Source organism: Dendrobium catenatum, unplaced genomic scaffold, assembly GCF_001605985.2.
Source record: "Dendrobium catenatum unplaced genomic scaffold, ASM160598v2 fragScaff_scaffold_1428, whole genome shotgun sequence".
NCBI classification, from domain to species: Eukaryota; Viridiplantae; Streptophyta; class Magnoliopsida; order Asparagales; family Orchidaceae; genus Dendrobium; species Dendrobium catenatum.
In genome coordinates this window covers 189,682-213,918 of record NW_021319890.1, presented here as the reverse complement: position 1 = coordinate 213,918, position 24,237 = coordinate 189,682, and the positions used below count along the sequence as shown (strand labels likewise).

General features: G+C 36.8%; 1 protein-coding gene across 1 annotated transcript in view; it reads right to left on the bottom strand.

Moving 5' to 3' along the window:
• The window catches only part of LOC110110073 (phosphatidylserine decarboxylase proenzyme 2), a 118,260-nt gene that overhangs the window by 91,458 nt on the left and 2,565 nt on the right, over positions 1-24,237 (bottom strand). The window contains exons 3-7 of the mRNA XM_020841376.2: positions 18,447-18,471; positions 17,603-17,662; positions 17,154-17,222; positions 10,870-10,962; positions 10,382-10,432 (exon numbers count right to left, since the gene is read on the bottom strand). Of these exons, the coding sequence (XP_020697035.1) occupies positions 10,382-10,432; positions 10,870-10,962; positions 17,154-17,222; positions 17,603-17,662; positions 18,447-18,471 (298 nt within the window). The remainder of the gene's footprint in view (positions 1-10,381; positions 10,433-10,869; positions 10,963-17,153; positions 17,223-17,602; positions 17,663-18,446; positions 18,472-24,237) is intronic.

Sequence of the window (24,237 nt, the reverse complement as noted above, 5' to 3'; positions counted from 1 at the left end):
CCAAGAGCAAAACGGCTGCTGCCTTGAATTTCTGCACCACTTCCCGGCTGTTCCATGTTGCGGGAAAGCTCTTGGTTGCTGCCCACATCTTCCCTAGCATTCAAACGATCTTGTCAGAACGTGCATCTCTCTTATTTTTGGGAAGAGTTGAGTGAAGGACCGCCGACATCCAAACTACAATTGGAGCATCGACAGTCGATCATTTCCATCATCCTCGACACCGATAACCTTCCCGTGGATCAAGTTCGTTGTGGTTGCTACCGTTCTCGTGGCATCGTCGGGTTTGCTAAAATCCTTCTTCCGCTAAGCCTAGTGTAGTTGAGTGATACATTCCCCAAGGTAAAAACTCTCGTTATTAAGTTGTGGATTGTTGATTAATAGCTTTTGGTATTGCTACTATCTTTGGTTATCTTTGAGTTTAGCTATTCTACATGTACTTCCTCGTCTAAGCTAGTTGAAAACTAAGAATTCTTTGAGGAATTTGGCTTGTTATCTCAATAAGTTATTAATTGAAATTGCTTTATCAATCATTCGAAAATTTCTTAACAAGCTCCTTTGCATAATGTTTCACATCAAATAGTCCATTTGATGAAAGAGCAGAACCCAAGTAATAGTTATTAAAGTATCTTGCTTGAAATTTGGTAAACCTTGAATAGTAGGGTATATTTTCTTTCTATTGCTGCCCCTCCTAAAAAAAAAACTTCAACGTTTTGTTCATTTATTCTTTTATACTAGAAATAAAATCACTAGTCATAAGAATACAAATCTAGTTCACCAATATCTCCAACAATAGGATTAACCTGAGAAACTAGCTAGGACATCTGCTAGATCTGGATCAATGATCATGCATGCGGATGACGAATCAATCCCCTCCATTAAACTTAAGGAAGCCAAAGAAAAGAACTATTCCATACAGGTCTAAAGTTAGTCCAAAAAGCTTTAAGTGCAAACTAGATCATATGTTGTCCTAACTATAACCATGACATTTGAAGGGAGGTTTCATGATTGCTGGATCAATACAAGATGATTTCCACAATTCCAGGTGAGCTTTGAAGCATCCTGTGAAGTTGTGATCAAAAATTTTGCAAGAAGACTAATATAAAGTTATGTCTTCAAATTCTACCTTCTGTCAACAGCCACTAGCAATAGACTCGATCCAAATCTCCTTTTAAGTGATAGTAACATATAGGCTCCGAAAATTCGGCCCCGGCATCCGCCCGCACTGATGCTTGCTTTTTCTTTTCGGCGAGGGAGTTTTAACAGAATAAGTTCTGGGGTAAATTTTGGTAAGGCATATGGGTTTGTAGATAAGACACTACCCAGAGATTTTGTCCTCATTTTGCGAGGACTTTATGATCTGAGTTCTGGTTTCCTATAGGCGCAAGCCCCTATAGTTAATCCACCTTAGCTAACAAAGGGCTTTGTGCCCTATCGATCTGATAGGAAATACTTGAGTTCGCAAGTAACCCTAAGGTAATACTTGAGTTCGCAAGCAATCCTAACCCAAATCGGAGATCCAACAGCGACAAAGTTGCTGTCCATAACAGAAAAACAGCAGAAATATGTTGTTGACAGCAGAAAAACAGCACTATTTTGTAGAAAAACAAAAAAAGACTTGTATTCCAATAAACGATGAATAAAACAGCAAAGATACAATTGATCCTCAATTCGAGAGGAGGATCGATCTCTCCTAAATCTATAGACGCCGCTAGAGCCCAAAGAAAACCTAAATCTAAGAGATCTCAAATTTCAAACAAATTCAAGATGATCAAACCCTCCCAAAACAAAGTATTTAATGCCTACAAATCAAAAGGAATTCCCTAAACAATCCCTACATTCAATTTCCCTCCTAGAAACCATTCAAAAACCTTCCTAAATGAGCTCCCGTGGAATGTGCGGGCGTGCGGCTAATGGAAGAGGCGGAGACGTTCCGCCCGTTCTCCGCCTGGGCCGGTCCCACGTGGACCGGCTGGACCGGTCTAACAATACTCCCCTCCCAAAGATCCACCTTGCCCGCAAGGTGGAAAGACGACACCCTCCATTCCTTCTTCATCACAAACGATAAGAACCTGAAGAGTTCGGTCCTTACACCTGTGCCCCAGCATATACCTCTCGTCACATCTGAAACAAAGCCCCTTTGCCCTCTTCTCCTGTAATTCTGTCTCTGTGAGCTTCTTGAAGTTGTCCCTAAGTCTTCCTCCTGCGGTCTTTTCCTTCGAAGTCCCTCGAAGAGTATCCGGTGTTGGCTCCTTGGATTTCAATAAAGTGGTGGTCATCCTGTACGAGCCTCCTGAGCTGCCACCTCCCGTCTCTCCCTCCAGGTGTCTCAGATCTTCTACCAATTGAGCTAGCTCCATAGCCTCTCCCAAGTCACGAGGCCTCATTACTCTAACCGCTGCTCGGATCTCTGGTGTCAATCCTTTCATGAAGTTTCCCTCTAGCACTATCTCAGAAAGGTGGTCCAATTGGCTACCAAGGTACTCAAATCTCTCCCGGTATTCCGTCACTGAACCCTCCTGTGTCAAGGCAAAGAACTGCTCGTAGAAGTCTCCTCCTCTGCAAGTTCGAAAACGCTCTACCAAGCAATCCTTGAACTCTCTCCAACTTCGTATGGGTCGTCGCATGTCCCTCCACTGATACCAAGACAAAGCCTTCCCTTCTAAACATAGGCCTGCAGTCGTCAATCTCTCCTCCTCTGTCAGCCCATTGACGGTGAAATATCTTTTTACCTTGTAGATCCACTCGTGTGCATCCTCCCCCTCAAAGATTAGCATCTTCAGTTTCCTCACCCTCGGGTCACACCCATTTCCCCTAAATCCTCCATAACCTCCCATTCCTCAAAGCGGAGGTGCTCCCCAATTGTCACGATCTTCCCTCCGGCGATCATACCCAAACCATTCATCAAAATCCTCTCTTCTTCTTTCAAAATCAGCACCATGGCGATCGAAATCATCTCCTCGCCTTACAAAATTCAGCACCCCTTCTTGCATAGTCAATGCTCATCTCCTCCCTATAAAGTGGTTCTAGAGGCGACATTCCGTCTTCTCCCTCCAAGATCTCCGCTTCTGGCTTTTTCCTTCCCCTAGACGTGTTAGGGTTCTCATCTCTTCGATGGCCTCCTGTAGTTTCCTTTGCTTCTAATATCACCGGTTTGGTTTTGACTTCAAGCAATTTCTTCAATAAGTCTTCCATTACGGCAAACTTTTCCTCCATCTTTTCATTGACGGATGCAATCTGACTTTGAAAATAAGTCATCTTTTCCTCAAAATATGCATTGAGTTGCCAAAGTTCTCCCTCCAAAATTTCCACTTTTCTTCCGGCCATTGGTTCCCCTTCGATCTACGTGCTTTGATACCAATTTGATAGAAAATACTTGAGTTCGCAAGTAACCCTAAGGTAATACTTGAGTTCGCAAGCAATCCTAACCCAAATCGGAGATCCAACAGCGACAAAGTTGCTGTCCATAACAGAAAAACAGCAGAAATCTGCTGTTCACAGCAGAAAAACAGCACTATTCTGAGAGAAAACCAAGAAAAGACTTGTATTCCAATAAACGATGAATAAAACAACAAAGATACAATTGATCCTCAATTCGAGAGGAGGATCGATCTCTCCCAAATCTCTAGACGCCGCTAGAGCCCAAAGAAAACCTAAATCTAAGAGATCTCAAATTTCAGACAAATTCAAGATGATCAAACCCTCCCAAAACAAAGTATTTAATGCCTACAAATCAAAAGGAATTCCCTAAACAATCCCTACATTCAATTTCACTCCTAGAAACCATTCAAAAACCTTCCTAAATGAGCTCCCGTGGAACGTGCGGAGGTGCGGCTGACGGAAGAGGTGGAGACGTTCCGCACATTCTCCGCCTGGGCCGGTCCCGCGTGGACCGGCTGGACCGGTCTAACACGATCATATCCTATTGATTCATATCTCAAGGATTTGATGTCAATAAGGAACGTATGCGCTATGGCCATAACCGATATTTCGTGGTGCCATTTGGCGGCAAAACCACTCGGTTCAGAGGGCCCCAGGTCATAATCGTTTATCCTGCGGTGACATTTGGCAGCAAAACCACTGGTTAGAGGACATGTATCACGTCCTTATTGGCAAGAGATTTGTTTGAGAATGAATCCTAGTTATATTTTCGACTAAGCATTTGGCTCTTTGTGAGCTGAAGTATATTTTAATTTGCCCACCTCGGCAAACTGTTGCGGAGGGTGGATGGATTTTGCTTTAAGTGTTTCGTGGTTGGGTTTCAATTTTAAATATTTTTTGGGATTTTGAGATTTTTGGGATTTTTGTGGATATTTGAGTGGCACTTTGAAAATGCCTGAAATTAACCCCTCCGGTTGAGATTTTCATTCAACACAGCCATCATCGGGGTGACCTTGAGCTCACTTGAAAACATATTTAAATTTTGTGAATGAACCTTGTCGACTCTATCAAGCTGTCGACAGAGGATCGAATTTCGTAGGCTTTATATCTTTGTTTATGAATTTTCTTTGTTAAAGGCCTTGAAGGCCTAATATGAATGTATAAAATAAATATTCTGGTCGACTTCATGACTACATATTTATCTAATGGTTTGAACCCTGTTCACTCCTATTTACTTGCTTAGGAGGATCGGGTTTCATAGGCTTTGTGCCTTTATTAATGAATTCTCTTTATTATAAGCTTTGAAAGCCTAATATGAATGTATTAAAATAAACATGCCGGTCGCCACATTCGTATATTTATTTGATGGTTCGAACCCTGTCGACTCCTATTGATCCATACAAAATGATCGGGTTCGAATTTGAATTCACTTATTGACCCGCGCAGCATCCCTAAGCGTCGCATGTGTACCCATAACACGCTCGTCAGGGCTATACGGGTGCTTGAGAATTTCATTGATTGGACATACCCCTTGTATACCTATGTGTATACAAACTAAGGTGCACGTGCAGAGGTATTTTGAAATATTTCAGTTGTGCCCATTTAAATGCACAATATTTCATTTGAGAATTTATACACGCCATCTGTTCGCTAGTATGATTGTTACGAATCTGGTGGCGGTGCATTGTAAATTGTAGACGCCTTCTGTCTGCCTATATAAGTGTTGCAGATCCAATGGCGACATGGTCTTGATGTTATGAGGCATCTCCTCATCTTGATGTTGACTCCTTTTTTCTCATTCACCGGGGGGGTCTTCTTTGAAGTTCGTGGCCACTGCCTTGAAAAGCTCCTTCCAAGATCACCAATGTAGTAGACTTGTTATTTCCGGTGTCTACGGATACAAGAGCTATTTTTTTCCTAAGGATAGAACCACGAAGAAACTTTGGAACAACAGGAAGTTTAGTTCTAATTTGTTCAAACATCTCTTCCATTCTGTCAATGGATATTCTCCGTACATCGAGTCGCCCTTATACCCAACGTACTCGTAGATTTTAATCACCATTGTCCTAGGTGACATTTGTACTTGTTCGTTGTGCTTACGAGGTACTCATTGTTGTTATCCACAATTATTCATTTGCAGTGGACTGATGTATCCACTACAACCTCCTGGAGATATCCATAGAAGAGCCATTATCCCTACATCATATCTACCTTTCACCAATCTCAGGTGGTTTGATGATTTTACTTGTTTGTAGGGACGGGTCTTCCACCATCGAGTGCTAGTATCGTCATCTCAATCTACAGGCAAAGCTGCTAGTGTTGGAGGTTTCAATAATGCATTTGGCGCACACATATGCATTCTGCAACTATTTATTGTTCTTGCAGGTACGATGCTCTTGATCTCGTAGGGACTGTTGTAAGAGTCCACTACATTCTTTGTTTATACGCAATGAGGTCTTGTAGTGTGCCTGCTTGTACCTCGATGTTGTTTAAGAGGATGTCATAATATCCCTCATCTTCTTCTCATTTGAAAGTAGACTCTTGTGTGTTCCTTTACACATTAGCCTGCATAGATAACAAAGGATCTGCTTCTCCTACATCTCCCTTGCTTTGCTTGTGAACATATTGCCACATGATTCTCGCTACAACTCATGCATATTCCATTGGTTGTACTATTATTGACATGCTCATTGCTCTTGTCTTGCAAATGTCTAGTGAGAACATCCATGACTAAAGCAAAAAGATATGGGCTTAAGGCTGATCCTTGATGTAACCCAACCGAAATAGGGAAGTAGGCAAGTCTTATGATGTCGTTGGAAATTCAAGCTTCTTGCAATTCGATTGAGTTTAAATTGGGTTCAGTTCTTTAGGCTCACTTGAAGTTTGAATTCAGCTTGAGCTTAATGTGCAAGATCATGTTCTTTGTACTCATTTGGACTTGAGTCCACAAGTCTTCCATTTTATACAAATTGTAAGCTCTTGTTCAAGTGGTTCAAGCTCAAATTCCTTTTAGCCTCATTCGGTTCAGGTTCCAGTTTGCAAGTTTTTTATGTAGCTCATTGTGATTTTCTCCAATTCAGGTTCAATCCAGCACGTGAGTTCAAGTCCAAGTTAGGACTTCTTGCACTGAGCTTTTTTGACTTCAAGCCCTTTATGTTCATTTAAATCTTTGTGACTGTATTCAAATCAAGTTCTTATGTATTCCCAAGATTGGTTCAAGTCTTGTGCTCAATCAGGTTCAATTTTTTCTTGGTCAAGTTTTGCTTTAAACCTTTAACTTTATTATTCATATTTGAAATTAAGCCATTTTTGTTCATTTAAGTCCAAGGCATGTCCTCATTTGTTCAAAATTTATTCACATGTAGGCCAAAATTCTACTCAAGTCCACGGTGTCTTCAGTCTGAATTTCGGCAACCTCCCGGCGTCTCCCCCGTTTAGGGGAAAAATGTGAGAGACTAGCCTTCCACTAGTCGCTACTTGAGCGCTTCGGGTAGGTGTCTAACAACACCGTGACCTCATTTTCTTTAATCCCCGCCCACTACGTGAGCGTTTAAGGGTCTTGGGTACCTGTTGAAAAGAGAGCACAAGTATTTCCCCATGTGTGGGAACTTAATTTCGTCCCCCTCACGCTACATGAGCAGTCCGGGGATTACCCACCTCGCCGCTAGCGTCGTGCCGGTTTCCCTCCCTACAACGCTACGTGAGCACGTAGGGGGTTGCCGGCTCGTCGCAAGCATCGAGGATAAGATTTTAGGTGATTGTCCGCCTCGTCGTAGGCGGCGCACTGGCTTCCCTCCCTACTACGCTACGTGAGCGCATAAGAGGTTTACTAGCCATTGCGAGCGTCGAGGAAGGAAATCTGAGTTTAGAGATTATACCTTCAGGTTCGGCGGATCGATGGTGAAGGCTCGTGAATCGAGGCGGGTGAAGAGGCGAGCAACTTTCCTCTTTTTTTAATTAAATTAATATTAATTAATTATAACTAATAATTATTAAATTTAATTAATTATGACTAATTACCATTAAAGATAACTAATTAAAAAAAGAATTAATTAATCATAATTGATTGTAAAAATATATTTATATTTTATTCCTTGATTCGGTGGATTTACGGGATTTGGCCGAAGAAGCTCGCGGGAGGGAGAAATTACCTTCACAGTGAGCAAGTTTCCATCGTCGCCTCTGATCAAAATGTGGTACCTTCCGATCCACAAGGGAAGTCGTGAAAGGAGCGAAGTAGACCGAGATTGAAGAAGCGACGAAAAGGGAAATCGTTAACTTCACAGCCACGAGCTCACGCTGTGGCTTCCGATCTAAAATGTCGGAACTTCCGATTCAACAGGATGGGAAGGTCATTGAAGGCGCGGGTCGGACAACAACGACGGGGCCAAGGAAGCGCACGAAGTGGAGAAAGTTCCTCTTATAGCGAGCAGGCTTCCGTTATTGCTTCCGCCAAAATGTCGTAACTTTCGTCCCGACAGGAAGTAAAGTCGTCGCTGGGAGCGAGGTCGCACATCCACGGAGGATCGAAGAAGCGTGCGAATAGGAGGAGGTCGCCTCTGATTGTTGCTTCCGACCAAAGTGTCGTAACTTTCACTCGGTCGGGAAGGGAAAGTAGCTGATGGAGCGTAGTCGAACAGCGACCAAGGAGCTGAAGATGCGATGAAAGGGAGAAAGTTTCCTTCACAGCGAGCGAGAGAGAGCGCGAGCGAGAGCTTCGAAGAGGAGGTCGAAGGCCTCGTTCCATTTCTCTTTTATCGGCGCGAGCGGATCGTGCGACGTGGGGAGATAAGACGTCGGTGTGCGAGCAACGTGCGACCTGCTTCAACGACGTGCGGGATGGCTTCGGCAGAGAGCAGGTGAACGACTTCTTTTTTTATTTTGATTTTTTTTTTTAATCACGCAGGTCAACACAACATTTATTTCTACCACCCTAGCTGCTAATAGCCTAGCAAGCTTAGCAACAGTAGCATCGACTTGAAGCAATTTTCTAAAAATAGAAACAAGAGAAAATAGTGTGGATTGGTTGAATCAATATGTCTGAAGGTTCTTCAAAACAATCAAAGAAAAACTACCATTTAAGCATGCTCGTTGAAAAACCATCAACATAGTATGATCTCCTTGAGAAAAAACTTGAATAAACAACTTCTAGAGATAATATGATAAAAATAAGATGAGAATCAAGAAGTCCAACGAAAAAATCCCCAATCAATGGCAAATCAAGCATGAATCTATGAACAATTTAAAGACTGGGACAACCCCGGGAAAACTTGCTAGCAATAGTGAAAAAAAAAAAAAGATGTGAACACAAGGAATTCATCATAAAGAAAAAAAGGAGCGGGTTTATCATGATATGTGGAGAGAAGCTTATGATGGGTTGAAATTGAAACTTGCTAAAAATATATGGAAAAACAAGAGGAAGCAAGTTAAGGAGATAGAGAGAGAGAGAGAGAGAGAGAGAGAGAGAGAGAGAGAGAGAATGAGAGAGAGCGAGAAGAATAAGAAAGTCAGGGGAGAAGATAATAAGAGAAGTGAGAGACTGAAAGTAGTTGGCAACTACAGAGGAAATTCAATTCTCATTTTCATTCAATCATCAATAATCCACATCATAACCATCCTAATTATAGTGAAATGAATTCCATGGAAATTACAAACAAATAAAAAAGAAAATTAAATAAATCTGAATATAAAGACAAACCAAAATATTCTCCATATAAAAATCACTAGAAAAGCATGAAAATTTTCTTAATCAATCACATCATTGATGCTGAACATAAATCTAGATAGAACGGAAATCTTTTGGAGAGGACAATTCCTTTCTTGATGCAACATGTAGATAAAAACTTTAGTATTTGATGCAAACTTATTTTCGGCAGGCTATTCTCACAGAAAAAGATGAATAAAACACAAGAAGGCCAAATGCTCAGTACTCAACAATTGAAAATTCCAGTTTGGGATTGGACACACTGAGAAAATTGAATAGCTGTTTTGTTTTCCTTTGCTTCCAACTAAGGGCCTCTAGAGTTGCACGGAGACCATTGGACACCCTGGTACTTGAAGTAGGAGTTGGAAAAGTTGTTAGTGAAGTCACCAGTTGTTTGGTTGTATTTGGTGGTGTACGAAGTGAATTAATGTGGGAAAATTACACCATCTATCATAGACAGTAGAGTAAGTAGGAACAAATGAGAAACCAAAAGATCATTATAAGTAACTTTCCCATCCAAAATGGCTTCCCTACTTTAATGTACCACTAATTAGCTAGAACGTCCGACTTCCACCAGCTCCCACTTCGGACTCCCTAACAGGAAAACTAAGAAACACTTATGCTTTAGGTATTCACAAACCAAAGAAAAAGAAATTGCCAAAAAGGGCATATCTCGCATCGGTTGGATCTTGTAATTTTAAGCGTAACATACTGTTTCCAAATAAACCAAATCACGTTTGGCATTTTATAGAAAAACAAAATTGCATGCTTGCATTTCTAATGACCATGCACTTAGGGGAAATTGCATCACACTTACATAACAGAAAAATATCCTTGATAATACTTAACAAAAAAATTTCAAGTTATTAGTTTTAAGTTTTAAATATGATATTGTGAGGTTGACAATAAAAAACTGTATAGTATTTTTAGTTTTAATTTCATTTAATAATCAAATAAAAGTCGTTGCTTGTTTATAATACTTCGAAGTAGTATGAAACTACAAATTGACAATATTTATTGATATTAAATATGCCCGTTTATTTATTTCAAACATGAACAATCAACATCAAGAAAAACATTTTACACAATTAAGCTACCTATTCTCTATTACTTTAAAATATATTAATTTTGCAAGAATAAATGATGTTAACATGCAACATTCCCTTTTCAATAGTTTGATAAAACATTTGATTATTGTGAATTAACAGTTAAAGTGCAATCATAGTAAAGATTCATGGCGTGGGGTATACAAAAGGTTGTTAAGGATGGGGATATGCAGATAAATAAAGAAGAACATACCACCAAAGCTAGAACACGACGTGCAAAGCTTTTCTCAATTTCAATTGGATCCTGCAGTAGGTTGGAAACAAATTGTATAAAACTTGAAAATCACGTGATAAACAGCATTAAGCATTGATACCAATAAAAGAAAATTGAGAAAATTCTCAAAATAGTCCCCAGAATATTCTTGTATAGTCAATTTAGTCCCAAAATATAATATTGCCCCAATTTAGTCCCTTGACTATATAAAATTGATAAAAAATTGTCCCTCATGTTGTAATTGTGATATACAATCAATCCTAATTTAGTCCCTCAACTTTACAAAATTGATCCAATTTAATCCCAAAGGTTGATCACATTAGAACAATTTTACATCATCAAGGAATTAAATTGGAACAACGTCATACTCTAGGACTAAAATAATCATATATGAATAGTCGGGGAACTATTTTGAAATTTAACCCAAAAAAAAATTAACAATGTGAGTTATGCGAAATCATAAATACCTCCATATTACACGAAATAGACAACTTGCCAACTACAGTACTGGGTGATGATGGATCAAACAAGTCAAATAATGTAACGTTTTTCTCAGTTCCCTGTGGACATTAAATGTGAATTAACTGAAAACAAACATTGGCTTCTTCACAAAAAATCACCTAAAAGGAGACAATGAAAAAATATTAAAGAGAGAAATGACGCAAGCAAAAGATTAATTCATATCAATTGCCCTTTTCACAAAAACGGAAGCCATAGGATTTGAGCGCAAACTGGTCATGATCAATCAGGTGTCACAAAAAATTTGCCATTTTATTTCAAATCATACCTCAATAAAAATTTGGTGAAATAATATCCCATATTTTCCAAGGGCCGGCATATTTTAAGCAGCAGTAGTATGGCTCCAAAGTTTAATACATAAAACTATTACCAACCCCAGTGGATACCAAACAATCTATACGACTGAAAAAGGAGACTGCATCAAAGCTTCACATATTTATGAACCATGAACTTGAGGATTCCATACATTAATAAAGTGGATAAACAACAAATGCAACTATAAGAATAAGCAATTTCTATTTCTCAATAGTATACTGCAATTCTAGCATGCTGAAAAAATTGAAAGAAAAAAATTAGATATAGTTTGAAGGATTGTAACCTGAAATGAGATTTAAACAAGTAGAGAAGTACTTGAAAGTAACAAAACACCAAGCGGATGAACTAGAAAATCGAACTTGAAGTTAATACGAGCAAAAAGTTTACTGCCTCAAAAATATCATTATGAGAATGTCAAAAAATAACAATTCAAAATTACCTTCTCAATAGTGAAGTACAATTCAACAACAAAATAAAAAGTAAAGCAAAAAAGAGATCAAGCAACACACAAAGAAAAGAAAATAAGATTTATGCGGTTCAATTTATCCACATAATTGTTGAGAGGACCCTCATCACAAACCAAAGTAGCCACAAAAGTAATGTATAAGAAAGGATACGCTCCAACCCTTCTTATAACTCAAATACACCCAAAGTCAATCTAAGAAAAAATCCAATAAACCCTCATAATAAATTTACCTCTCAAAGATAATATTTTCCTTGCATTCACCATGAAACCCTAACCAAAGGGTATGTTAAAGCCACCAATCTTTTAAATACCTTAATTGTTGTAAGGGCATAAAACCGAGGATCACTAACAATGATGTGGAAATTAAGATATATCTTCATTAAAGTTCTCAAACATGTGCACGCCAACTAAGAAGGAATTCACACACATACCAAAAAGTTTCCATCACATGTGCCCCGAGGAACTTACCTGAGCGTGATTCTTGAGGTTGCTACTATGCTCTAATCCTAAGAAGATCTTGTATGCATGGCTATGAGCAAGCATCTCAAGGAAGAGAATTTACTTTGCTTCTGAATCACCCAATCAATCATCCATGAATAAGGAATTGTGCAATGATTATTTAGATCTTGCGCAATACGTATTACACAAACCATCCAAACAAATTCAGTCAAAATTAACAATTCCTTTGTAAAACTCAAAAAATGCCGTTTTAGACCTCGCACGCTTTTCGATGAGTCGCGACGAGATTTAAGTGAAAATTTCAAAGTCGGCGAAATTTGACGAAATTAATGTTATAAAATTCTACGCAAAATTCTAAGAAATTTAAAATATAAAACTTATATTTAATTTCTCTTAATTTGAGAGATAAAAATTTCTGAAGTCTAATAATACCCAAAATAACCTTAGTCAATACTAAAGAAAATATATTTTAAGTGAGGATAAAATGGTCAATTGCAAAATCTCTAAGCAACCGAAGCTTTAAGGGACGGAATTCTAGAATTCGGTCCCTCATTCGATTCGTGCGGCCAAACGTGAGGCCGAAGGGAGAAGGGGCAGACGCAAGGCTTGGACGGCATCTTCGGCGGCGGCTCCGGCGGCGGTTTCCGGCAGCCGGACATGGGGGAAATTGAAGAGGGAGATTCAAGGAGCACTAAGGTACATTTCTAAACCTAGAAATCCCTATCTTTCCCTTGGATTTTTTAGATGAAAAAGTTTGGGTTTGCTAGAAACTTCTCATTTTCTTTAGAAGATGTGTAGGAAAGGTTTAGGAGATATTTTTATGCATAGAAATGTGATTTTCTTTAGAAGTTTTGAGTTGGAGAAATTTAGGATTTTCCCTAAAGTTAGAAATTTTGAAATTACTTTTATAAACTTGGTTCCTAAGGGTCCTAAGATAGTTTCTAAGGGAAGAAATTGAGTTTTTTTCTTACAAAATGTATTTTCCTATTTTCTAATTATTTTAAACCCGAAAATATAAGTTATTTTAAATTAATTTAAGTTATGAAAAAAGGGTCATTTTGTTTAAAATAAGTAATTATACAAAAAAAGCATTTTTAGAATGTATTTTGCTTTATGTGATCTTTTGGAGAGAGGGAAAGGGAGAGGGAGAGAAAGAACTTAGGATAGATTAGGAATAGAATGAGAACATTAATTTAGATTTATTATAAATGATTTTGAAGGAGAAATTAACTCTTTTAGGTGTTTTGAAAAAATCTCGAAGGAAGAAGGATTAGCGAGGAGAATCAATTTCAAAATTTCTGTAAGTATGCATGGTTCTTTAATTACAGTAATGTCTTTTGTTTCTTTCAAATTATATGATCTGATAGACCAATCATGCTTTTTTATTCTTTTTAAATGGTTGATCATGCAAATTTCATGTTATATTTTATGGCATTATATGATAAAGTTTGTGTTATATGAAATAAAATGATATGAGATGATATGAATGTTATATTGAATGCTTGTATGTGCATGCTAAAATGATGGAGCTCACCCCCTTATGGTACTAGCTGGGGGCATTGTACTCGTGCACGTTAAAATGGTAAAGAATATGGAAAAGGAAATGGTAAAGGAGTACCTATATGATACTAGACTGTGGCCCATGTGACGGATGTAATATATATAAAATGAGAAAGCTAAGTATATTAATATGAATATGAAAATGAAAATTAAAGATATGATTTTATGATATGATATGTTTAATTGCATGTTTTTAGAAAATCATTTTATGTTATGTTTTAATGAAATTGACATCCAGCATATTATGCAGTTTGCCTTGATTACTGTAGTTTAGAATTATGTTTTACTTATTGAGCTTTGGCTTAATGTTAGTTGTTAACATTTTTAAGGTAAGTTTAAGTAAATCAAATGAGTAGAAGGGGTGGCAATGTTTATTTTGAAGAGGAGCACCTGAGGAAAGGTAATTTTATGATTATGCTTGATTATATGTTTATGTGATTTCAAATTTGATGTTTTAGAGACTCTTTCAAATGATAAGGTGGTAGTTTTAGAAATTAGATAATTTAGCCTACCGTCCGACCTCCGTTCCGGCCTCGCCTACCCGAGCTCACCGGGCAGGGTCGTGACATCCTTCCACTTGAGTCAATATTCTAAGCAATAATATAGATCTACTTTGTGACTCCTCTACATGCAAAATATTGTAAGCTCTCAAAACCCTAATAAAATTAGCACTACACAATCTTATAAAGCCTAGATGATGTCCCGACTAAACACCCATTAAAGACATCTACAGCATAATTGTTGCGCCCCAAAGCAAATCCAATGTTACTCTAACATAGATGAAGATATAAATTAAGCAACTCTTGGACCCTGCAATATATAAAGCCCATCAACCCTTCTAGCCCTAATGATTACCAAAGTACCCTTACAAAACTAAGACTACCTTAGTATCATCAACAGATATAAATCCTCAATTACTATGAGCACTCAAACATACCATATTTTCCTTAAATTAGTTACATACCTAATTCTAGACAAAGTTTTAACCACAACATCATGAGTCCTCAAATATACAGTGCAAAACAGCCTTGTACACCATGCTATTTATTAAGTAGATATTGACATCGTATGGCTTATAGCTAAAAAACAACTCATTGCAATTTGAACTTGATTTCATTAAATTGCCTCAATTAAATCATACAAAATTCAAATTGACTATGATCGAGTCGAACTTGACTCAACTACGTTAGATCAACCTCGATCAATGCATATCAGCCGAGTCGGGCCTAATTTGGCTCAAATTGATGTTGATTCCTCCTACACAAGAGACAGGTTCTCAACTTCATATATAATATCAATGAAGTTATATAAATTCAAATTCAGATGTATATTTATTCTCACTGGAAGTTGAAATTAAATAGTACATTGACATTTATTATACAAGCTACTATTATCAAGCAACAAGTAACTTCAAGACAGTCAAATATCCTTGGTGAATTTAAGTGACTTCTTCTCTACAACTTCTTTGAAAGGACATAGCCTGATCATCATTAGACCTCTACTAAGTTAATAATATTATTATGTTGCCAAAATGTCAGCATAGCACACTGCTCCGGCCCCTTGACTCAGGGATATCTGATGTCAGTACACTTCAGTATGGATGCATATTGCATCAGCAAAATACCACTGGACTCTTGCCATCATCAGCTATTCGTCTGATATCTGTTAGCAGTCCACTTCATATCAGCCATCATCGACTTCTCGTTCGACTGCTACTTGTAGCACACCCTCGAACTATCTCCTCCAGCTTTATACTGGTCGTTGACTGCCAATAAACTTTCGCTCAAATGGCATTGAAATTCGCCCTTCAACTCATCATTCCTGGTTCTCCTCTCAGACATTATTACCGTCAGATATTCTCAAATCACCCTCACATACAAGCAAGAATTGATCTTCTTCTATCAAAGATCATCTTTTAAGAAGATAGCTTCTAATCGTGACTCCTTCAACACAAGAGGGGCACTAAATCTTGATAGGGGAATGTCGTCTGTCTCTGACAGTGGAATACCTCCAATGTAAGAAGAAGTTTGCAAGAGAAGAATAAGAAGGAAAAAATCTCCAAGAGAGGGGCACTGAAACTTGATAGAGGAATGCTGACTATCTACGACAGTGGAATGTCTCTAATGTAAAAAGAAGAACACAAAAGAAGAATAAGAAGAAAAAAATCTCCTTCTACACAAGAGAGGGGCACTGAAGCTTGATAGAAGAATGTCGCCTATCTACGATAGTTGAATGCCTCCAATATAAGGAGAAGAACGCAATAGAAGAATAAGAAGAAAAAATTCTCCCGATTCAGCTCAATTTAATCCCATTAAAATCCATTTGACCTTGTTAGCAATTCAAATAATCTTGCTAAATGTAGAAATTGCATCAATAGTTTCAATTTCCTTGAGAACTAAAATCTGCCATTGCCAAGCGCTTTGGTCGAGTGCTATCCATGTTTAGAGATGTATTCAAAGGGCCTTTTGATGAAACAGAATGAGCAGAGGCCCGTTTTCGTGTGTAGAAAGGAGCAGGAGAGGTTATTCAGCTTGCGGTAGCTCCTAACGGTTACAAAAAATAAAATAAAATAAAAACCAAAATTGATTGACTTGTGGCTCCTACCCTTCTTTCAACATTTAGTCCTATTAAAACTCTTTTTTTTCATGTATTTATCTTCTATAACGAAAGTGATGCATTTTATCCTTTGATTTCAAAAAGGATTAAAAATATACAAGTGCTAGTTAGGAGCAGTAACAGATAACAGAGCATCCAAGTAGGTTGTACTCGTGGTATATTAGTAAAAGCTCCAAACAACCGAGCCTTAACAAGGTTTTCACTGACTTTTAAGGTGGGATCCAACTCAACATTTTCACCTGGAGCCAAGCCAGCAAGCCTGGAAGTCAGATGCCTGTAAAGGAGTTAGCCTGATGATATCTAAACATGAATGATTCATGAGCGAATTAAACCACAATATCCAGTTTGCAACCCCTAAAATCCCATCTTCGTGAAAATTTAAAAGTCTTCAAAGTATCCATAAATTTTACACACTTCACAAGTTAAAACACCCACAAATAGAGAATCTAGGTGAAATGAAATCCAACTCAATGTAGGAAATAATTAATAATAGAATTAATTTAGGATGATGAAAAGCTGAGACTTCTCACTCAAACCATAAACCATAAAGGCACAAAGAATGAGGTAAACATAAAGACTTATAATTCAAACCAATTCAAGGTTTGGACAGCAAGAAGGGAATGAACATTCCAACTGATTGTATTTATATAGGATCTATAATTTTGCATGTAACTCCAAACAAAAACTAAAGAAAACGAAGAGTATAAGTACGCCATACCATGATGATAAAAAGTCCCAACCAGATTAAACGCTAACCAAAAAGATCGGAACTTATACCAACAAGAAAAAATATCAGGAAGTGTCCAGCATATTTACCAAGCGGAGAGCTTCCAAGAGATTAATTTCACAATAGCCGACCAGAGTGTTTCTCGACAATTTATTTGTCTGCAAAACATAATGATTTTCAACAGTGAAAAAGTACTAATGGAACTATGACACTACTTCAGAGAATGAAGAGATGACAACATCAAAGAAATGCTTAAAAAAATCTGCAAGGTTAGGTCCATGGATGTAGCATAGATTAGAAAGCTTAAAAAAAACATTATACAATGAAAGGAAAATATTTATAATTATATCGGCATTCCTAGCAAGTGCTAGTAGATGGCAATACAAGTGTAAACAACAATCAAAATTGGTTAATCCAAAAATTAAAAAAAAAAAATCGGCAAGGACCATCAAATAAAGAATAGATGTTCTGTGGAATATAAAAACAAAGTTTGTTCAAGAACATTTAACCATTTCAACATTAATGGCTCGCAACATACCTCAAACACAGATATGCGTGCAATATGGGGTCCATCCCTCTCCAAAATAACTTTCTTTTCCTACATAATAAATTACAGGAAAATTTAAAATGGCTTAGAACGTGACTTCTTTAATTATAACAACAATACCTAAGGAACTTAATAGTTGATAGGCTAATTACGACTGTAGAATCCAATATAAATTCAAATTGGAAGATATGAAGATTGAAGCATGGAAATATAAATCATCATTCCGTGCTGCAGACGATAAAATCGGGTTTGATGTTCACTTAGGTATTTAAGATTCATGGGACAGGCATTAAGCGTTTCTACTGCCTTGTTGCATATTCCTCGGTTCTTAGCCTAATTATTATTATTTAATGGAACAAACAAGACCAAAAGCTTCCCTTATCTCATAATCCGACTCTTCATGTAACCATTTCTGAGACCAGTAAGTAAGAGAGTATATATCAACTAAAGAAATCTTCTAAAATGAAAATCTTCCAAGATGGAAATCTTCAGTTCTCCATGAGAAGACAAAAAAAATCATTTATTTTTGGATCCACCTCTCCCCTGGTTCTACTAAGAAAATCATGCCTTTAAAATTCAGCACCTACCGCAGCTTCTTAAAAATAAAACAGTTCACAGTTGAGTGAATGAAATGCACTTTGCTAAGTAAATGGTATGGGAAAGACAAAAAAATGAAATAAATGAGCCAGATATTGTATGGCAAATTTTCTATACTGCTTTCATTTTTTAATATATTCTACTTCGCTAATTAAAAAGAAAACGCGTGATAGATGACTTTTTCATTTAAAAGAATGAGAACTAAAATGGAACCAAAAAAGTTGCAAAAGCTACTTACTGATTTCCACACAGGTTCATCTGTTCTGCAACATATTTAAGACCAATTAAAGAAACGAGTTAGATTACTTAAATCACTGATAAGGAATTCAAAGATACAAGGGGGATAATAACATGATTTGAAGAACATAAATCCTCCAAAGGCTAACCTTACTTTGTGAACAAAATATATTGAAAAATCATCATCGCTAGTAAGTGAATCCTTCCCAAACACACACAACATTCAAATATCATAAATAGCACTTCACCAATATAAATGAGAGTGAATGTTGTTTTTTTATTATAAACATAACAGTATAAATAAGTACATGCTTAATGCAATGGATAAATGAACTAAAAAACTTTATATTGATGAATTCCTACATGTATGCATACAAGCACATGAATATAAGAGGTAGAATTGCTTGTACCACAACTTTTTCCTATCATCATAGTTGCACTTCATATTCCCATTGCCCAGAAAAGTTTCCCTTTACACATCCCTACCAGAAAGCTCCTTGCAAACAAACAGTTCAAAAAGAAAGACAACATTTTCCCAAGGCAAGAGCTCTAGGGGAAACCTTAACACTCCAATTAGTTGTCTAAGCTAATGGTATTATAGTTTGATTCAAATTATGGGGAGTTCTCTCGAGGAGGGTTGCACACTACCCATGTCTAGACCAGACTGTAATATAAATAAAGAGCATATAGAAAAAATAACTTGATGAATAAACACTGAAGTTGATGGTAAAGATGTCTATCAGATGGCTACAAGTTGCATTGTGTGGGCTTGACATGCATCTTGATAGAAAGAGCCAAAAGACTTATCGTACTAGTTGGATTTGGGACTGATGCCACCATGAGCTCATGCAAGTCGATGCGAAGAGATAAATGGCTACAATGAGCATGTCGGCTTGGCCTTTAGGTGGCAACAAGTGTCATTAATGTCAAGGCAAGGAGTTGGCGATGAGGAAGTTCAAGGAACGAATCATTTTTTTCTCTCAGAAGTGGAATACTGACATCTTAATGCTCTTTTAATAAGTCTACTATAATCAAAGAGGAAGCAATAGTCGAGACCCACCCACTTGCTTCTCTTGGCCATAGACTCGAACCACTTTAAACCACCAGCTTAAACTATTTGAGAATGATTCAATCCCCTTTTGACTAAAAAACTAGTTATAAAGACTATGTAGATTTCCAAACGTCACCTTGAAGAGACCATCTAGTTTGCATGGTGCAACCCTGGCAATTTAGTGCCCATCATCATTCCAAGCACTTGATTCTTTAGACTCCTAGAAAATATGAAAGATGACTATGTGCCACAACATGAAAGGGCAAATCTTCCTATCCTTCATGTTCTTCACCTCGATGTTGTCTAACATCAGCTCCTGCCTTATCTCAAGTTAACCCAGATGCCCATCATAATAGCCCAGCCCCTTGCTTTTTTTTTTAATTAAAAAAAAAAAAAAAAACTTAAACGAGCCCAACCAAATCTCAATGGCCCAGTTCTTCACCCTCAGATCTTCGACACATAAAACACAACTCAAGTCATCTAAATGCAATTATATAGCCCACATGGCCACATATCTGTCATGGATGTGAAGAGGGTCATAAGTGAACCAATGCACTAAATGTATAATTCAAAAAGTCTGCTCAATTAATATCCGATCAAGTTCATTTAAGTTAATAATTAAACGAGTTTGAAATCTTCATAAAAATTCGAAGTTTAAATGAATGATAAAAAGAATCTCACTTGAACATAGCTTAACTCTTTTATCTATGTTCATGAATTAGTTTGTTTATTGTTTAATAAATAATTTGATAAAGGCCTGATATTAAGCTTGATGATATTATTTAATTAATTTTTTGTTAAATATAACTAGATTAATTATTTATTTAATAGTAACTTTATATTTATTTTTTAGTTTTTTTATTTCAAATAATTACTTTATTATTAATGAATCACTATATTGATTTGGTGTTATCCATTCTTATTCCTCTATTTTAATGAATAAGTTTGATGGTATTTATTTATGTTGTTAGGAAAGAAATTTTATATGTGACTTATTTATTATTATTTGAAATTGACACCTGATTAATTGATGTTGAAGTAGTTAGATACCACTTTCAGATTTATTGAAGTGCATGCTCATTTAGGGGTTATTTGGCAATCGGTCTCGAGCAGAATAAACCTCCCATTATTTTCAACCATGTTTTGTTGTGAATCTCAAATTTACTAAATCCAAAAGTCCGGTGGATTTATGAAATTTAGCCAACATATGAGTGCAAGAGGGGAGAGAAAGATCGATGGCTACCTTCATCGGTAAGCTCTTGTCGTGACTTCCTCAGTTTCCCCTCTTACATTCAAAGGGAAAAAAAATCCAAGAGACAAAGAAAAGATGAATCCAATCCGACAATTGTCAAGGGAGTAAATATTTTTTCAATGTGCTTTACTGCAGGTGGAAGGAAGAAGAGTAGAAGATATGAAGAAGTTATTGATTCTTGATTATTTTACAAAAATAGTTACTTCAGGTTAATTGTTTAGTTATCTCCATAAATTAGATAAATTTATTACAACAACATCAAGACTTTGTCCCACTACGTGGGGTCGGCTGCATGAATTTTTTTTCTCTATTGTGTCATGTTAAGCAGCGGCGGATACATGCTGGGGGCCCTAGGGGCATGGGCCCCCACTAAAATATTTAATTAATGTTTTATTAAAGCTAGTTATTACTTACCTAATTATCATTAAGAGCAGATTTTAGGTTTTTTTGGAATAATATTCCGCTGGCCGCTGGCTTTTCACTTCTCTAATTTCGGCGGAGTATCTGCAAGTCTGCGACTGCGAAGGAACCCAAAGGGCAAAACGCGATCTCGCCGATTGATATCCTTCTGGACGGCGGATTGGACGGAAGAAGCGCGAAGCGGCGAAGGACGGCGGAAGAAGCGCTGTTCCGCTGGCTTGCGACCGGACGGCAGAAGAAGCGCGAAGCGGCGAAGGACGCCTGGACGGAGACTGCGGGTAGCGGGCCAGCGGCATACTTCGCGACTTCGCGTGGACCTGCTTGGCTATTCCTCCTGTTTGATAGATTTGAGGAATCAAAAGGTATTACTATTAGATTTTTCTCTACATTTTCATGGAAAATTTCATAGGAAAGTTTAAGAGCAGGGAGGACTCCCATGGCCAGCAAAATTTTTTACCTAGACCGTTCCTATTCGCAATGCATCTAGGAGTTAATTTTAGAATTGATATCAAATTTTTCAGCATTCAGGAAATTTTTTGAACTAATTGAGCAATCTTTATTGATATTTTAAAATTTTTGAAAAAATATATATATATATCATTTTTAATTTATTAATACAAAAATCATATAGAATTTAGATAAAAAATAAGCATTAAATTCATACTGATTCAATCATACATCATTTGTAGAGATTTTTGTGCAACAAGTATTCAGTTGTGCTGATTTTGGGCCAGGAAAAGGAATACATATAATGAAATTCTGTTGATATATAGATTTATGTAGGTTAACTTGTGATGGGAACTGATTTTATAATTTTTGCATTCAGGAACTCTTCCAGAATCAAATAATTGCGAGTGTTCTACACTTCTACTGATCTGTAACAATTGACAGGTATTTTTTTTAGTTATTAATCAATTTACTAGCAATCTAGTATTTAAATTTTTTTGTTGCAAGCATTAATTTTTTTTAATTAGTTTTTATTAAAATTAGATATGGAATGATATTTTAAAAGAAAATTTGAAGAAGATGACCAGAAACTTTTATGTGATGAAAGAAATACACAAATTCAACAAGTTTATATACAAATAAATGTAGCTAATATCCCTGCCGATCCTGCTTTGAGAAAAAAAATTATGGATTTTCTTCCTAATGAGAGGGATTGTGTTCGAAGACATTACTTGCTAAAAGGACCGTGTCAACCCCATGATCATGTTTTCCCACGCACAAAAATTGGGGATAAATTACGAAGATTTAATCCTGCTTGATTTGATGAACACAAATCTTGGTTAGAATATAGTACAAGCAAAGATGCAGCTTATTGTTTATTTTGTTATCTATATAAACCTCAAAATAGTGATCAGTCCAGCGGTGATAGTTTTGACACGAAGGGTTTTAGAAATTGGAAAAAAAAGGATAGATTTCATATACATGTTGGTAATACCAACAGTGCACACAACTGTGCTAGACGTAAATGTGAGGACTTAATGAATCAAGAAAGCGACATCAGGTTTGCTTTTGAAAGACCGTCGGACCAAAATCGCAAAGATTATCGTACACGATTAAATGCAAGTGTTGATTGTGTACGTTTCCTTTTGTAACAAGGATTAGCATTTCGTGGGCATGATGAATCTGAGGACTCAGAAAATCAAGAGAACTTTCTTGAACTATTGCGTTTTCTTGTTAATCATAATGAAGATATAAATAAAGTTGTTTTAGAAAACACTCATGGAGATAATAAACTAGTTGCTCCAGAAATCCAGAAAGAAATCACAAAAGCTGCAACAGTTGAGCGTTTCATTGGGATTGTTCATATTGGGGACACGTCAGCTCTAATACTAAAGTTGGCTATTGAATCACTTTTTTCAAAGTATGGGTTGAGTGTGGCACAGCTACGTGGTCAAAGTTACGATGGAGCTAGTAACATGCGAGTTGAGTTTAATGGACTGAAAACATTAATCATGAAAGAAAATTGTTCGGCTTATTATGTGCATTATTTTGCACACCAACTTCAATTAGCATTAGTTGCAGTTGCAAAGAATCATGTCCAAGTTGCATCATTCTTTAATAATGTGACTTATTTGTTAAATATTATTGATAGTTCAAGTAAAAGAAGAGATATGCTAAGAGGAAAACATTATGACAAGATACTTAAGCAACTAGAAAGTGGAGTTGCCAAAGGTAGAGGTTTAAATCAAGAAATCGCTCTTTAAAGGCCTGGAGACATTCGTTGGGGTTCTCATTACAATTCACTTATCAGTTTAATCCTTTTGTATGGATCTATAATATAAGTTCTTGAAATATTAATACACGAGGGATCTAGTAGTGAGCAAAAAGGCGAAGCATATTCCCTACTTGAATTCATGCAAACTTTTGATTTTGCTTTCAATTTGCATATGATGAATGCTATATTAGGAGTTACAAATGAGTCATCCCAAGTACTACAAAAGAATAATCAAGACATTATAAATGTCATGACTTTGGTCAAAGTTTCAAAACAAAGACTTCTAAATATGAGAAATGATGGGTGGGATAATTTATTTAAGGAAATTGGATTATTTTGTGAGAAGAATAACATAAGTATTCCAAACATGACTGATACATTTCTGACGCGAGGAAGATCAAGACGCCGTACTGAAAGTATAACAAATATGCATCATTATCAAATCGAATTATTTTACACTGTTATAGATATGCAATTTCAAGAGCTCAACAATAGGTTTGATGAAATTAATACATAATTACTAATGTGTGTGGCATGTTTGAATCCATATCAGTCATTTTCAGCTTTCAATAAAGAACGATTGTTACGTCTTGCAAAATTTTATCCGTCAGATTTTTCAGAAATGGGTCTCATTATACTAGACAATCAAATTGAGAATTTCATTGTTGATATGAAATCGAATGATGTATTTATGAATTTAAAAGGACTTGGAGAACTTGCTCAGAAAATGGTGGAGACTAGGAAAAATGAGATTTATCCTTTGGTGTTCTTACTTATAAAGCTTGCTATGATATTGCCAATCGCTACAGCAACAGTTGAACGAGTATTTTCTGCAATGAATATTATAA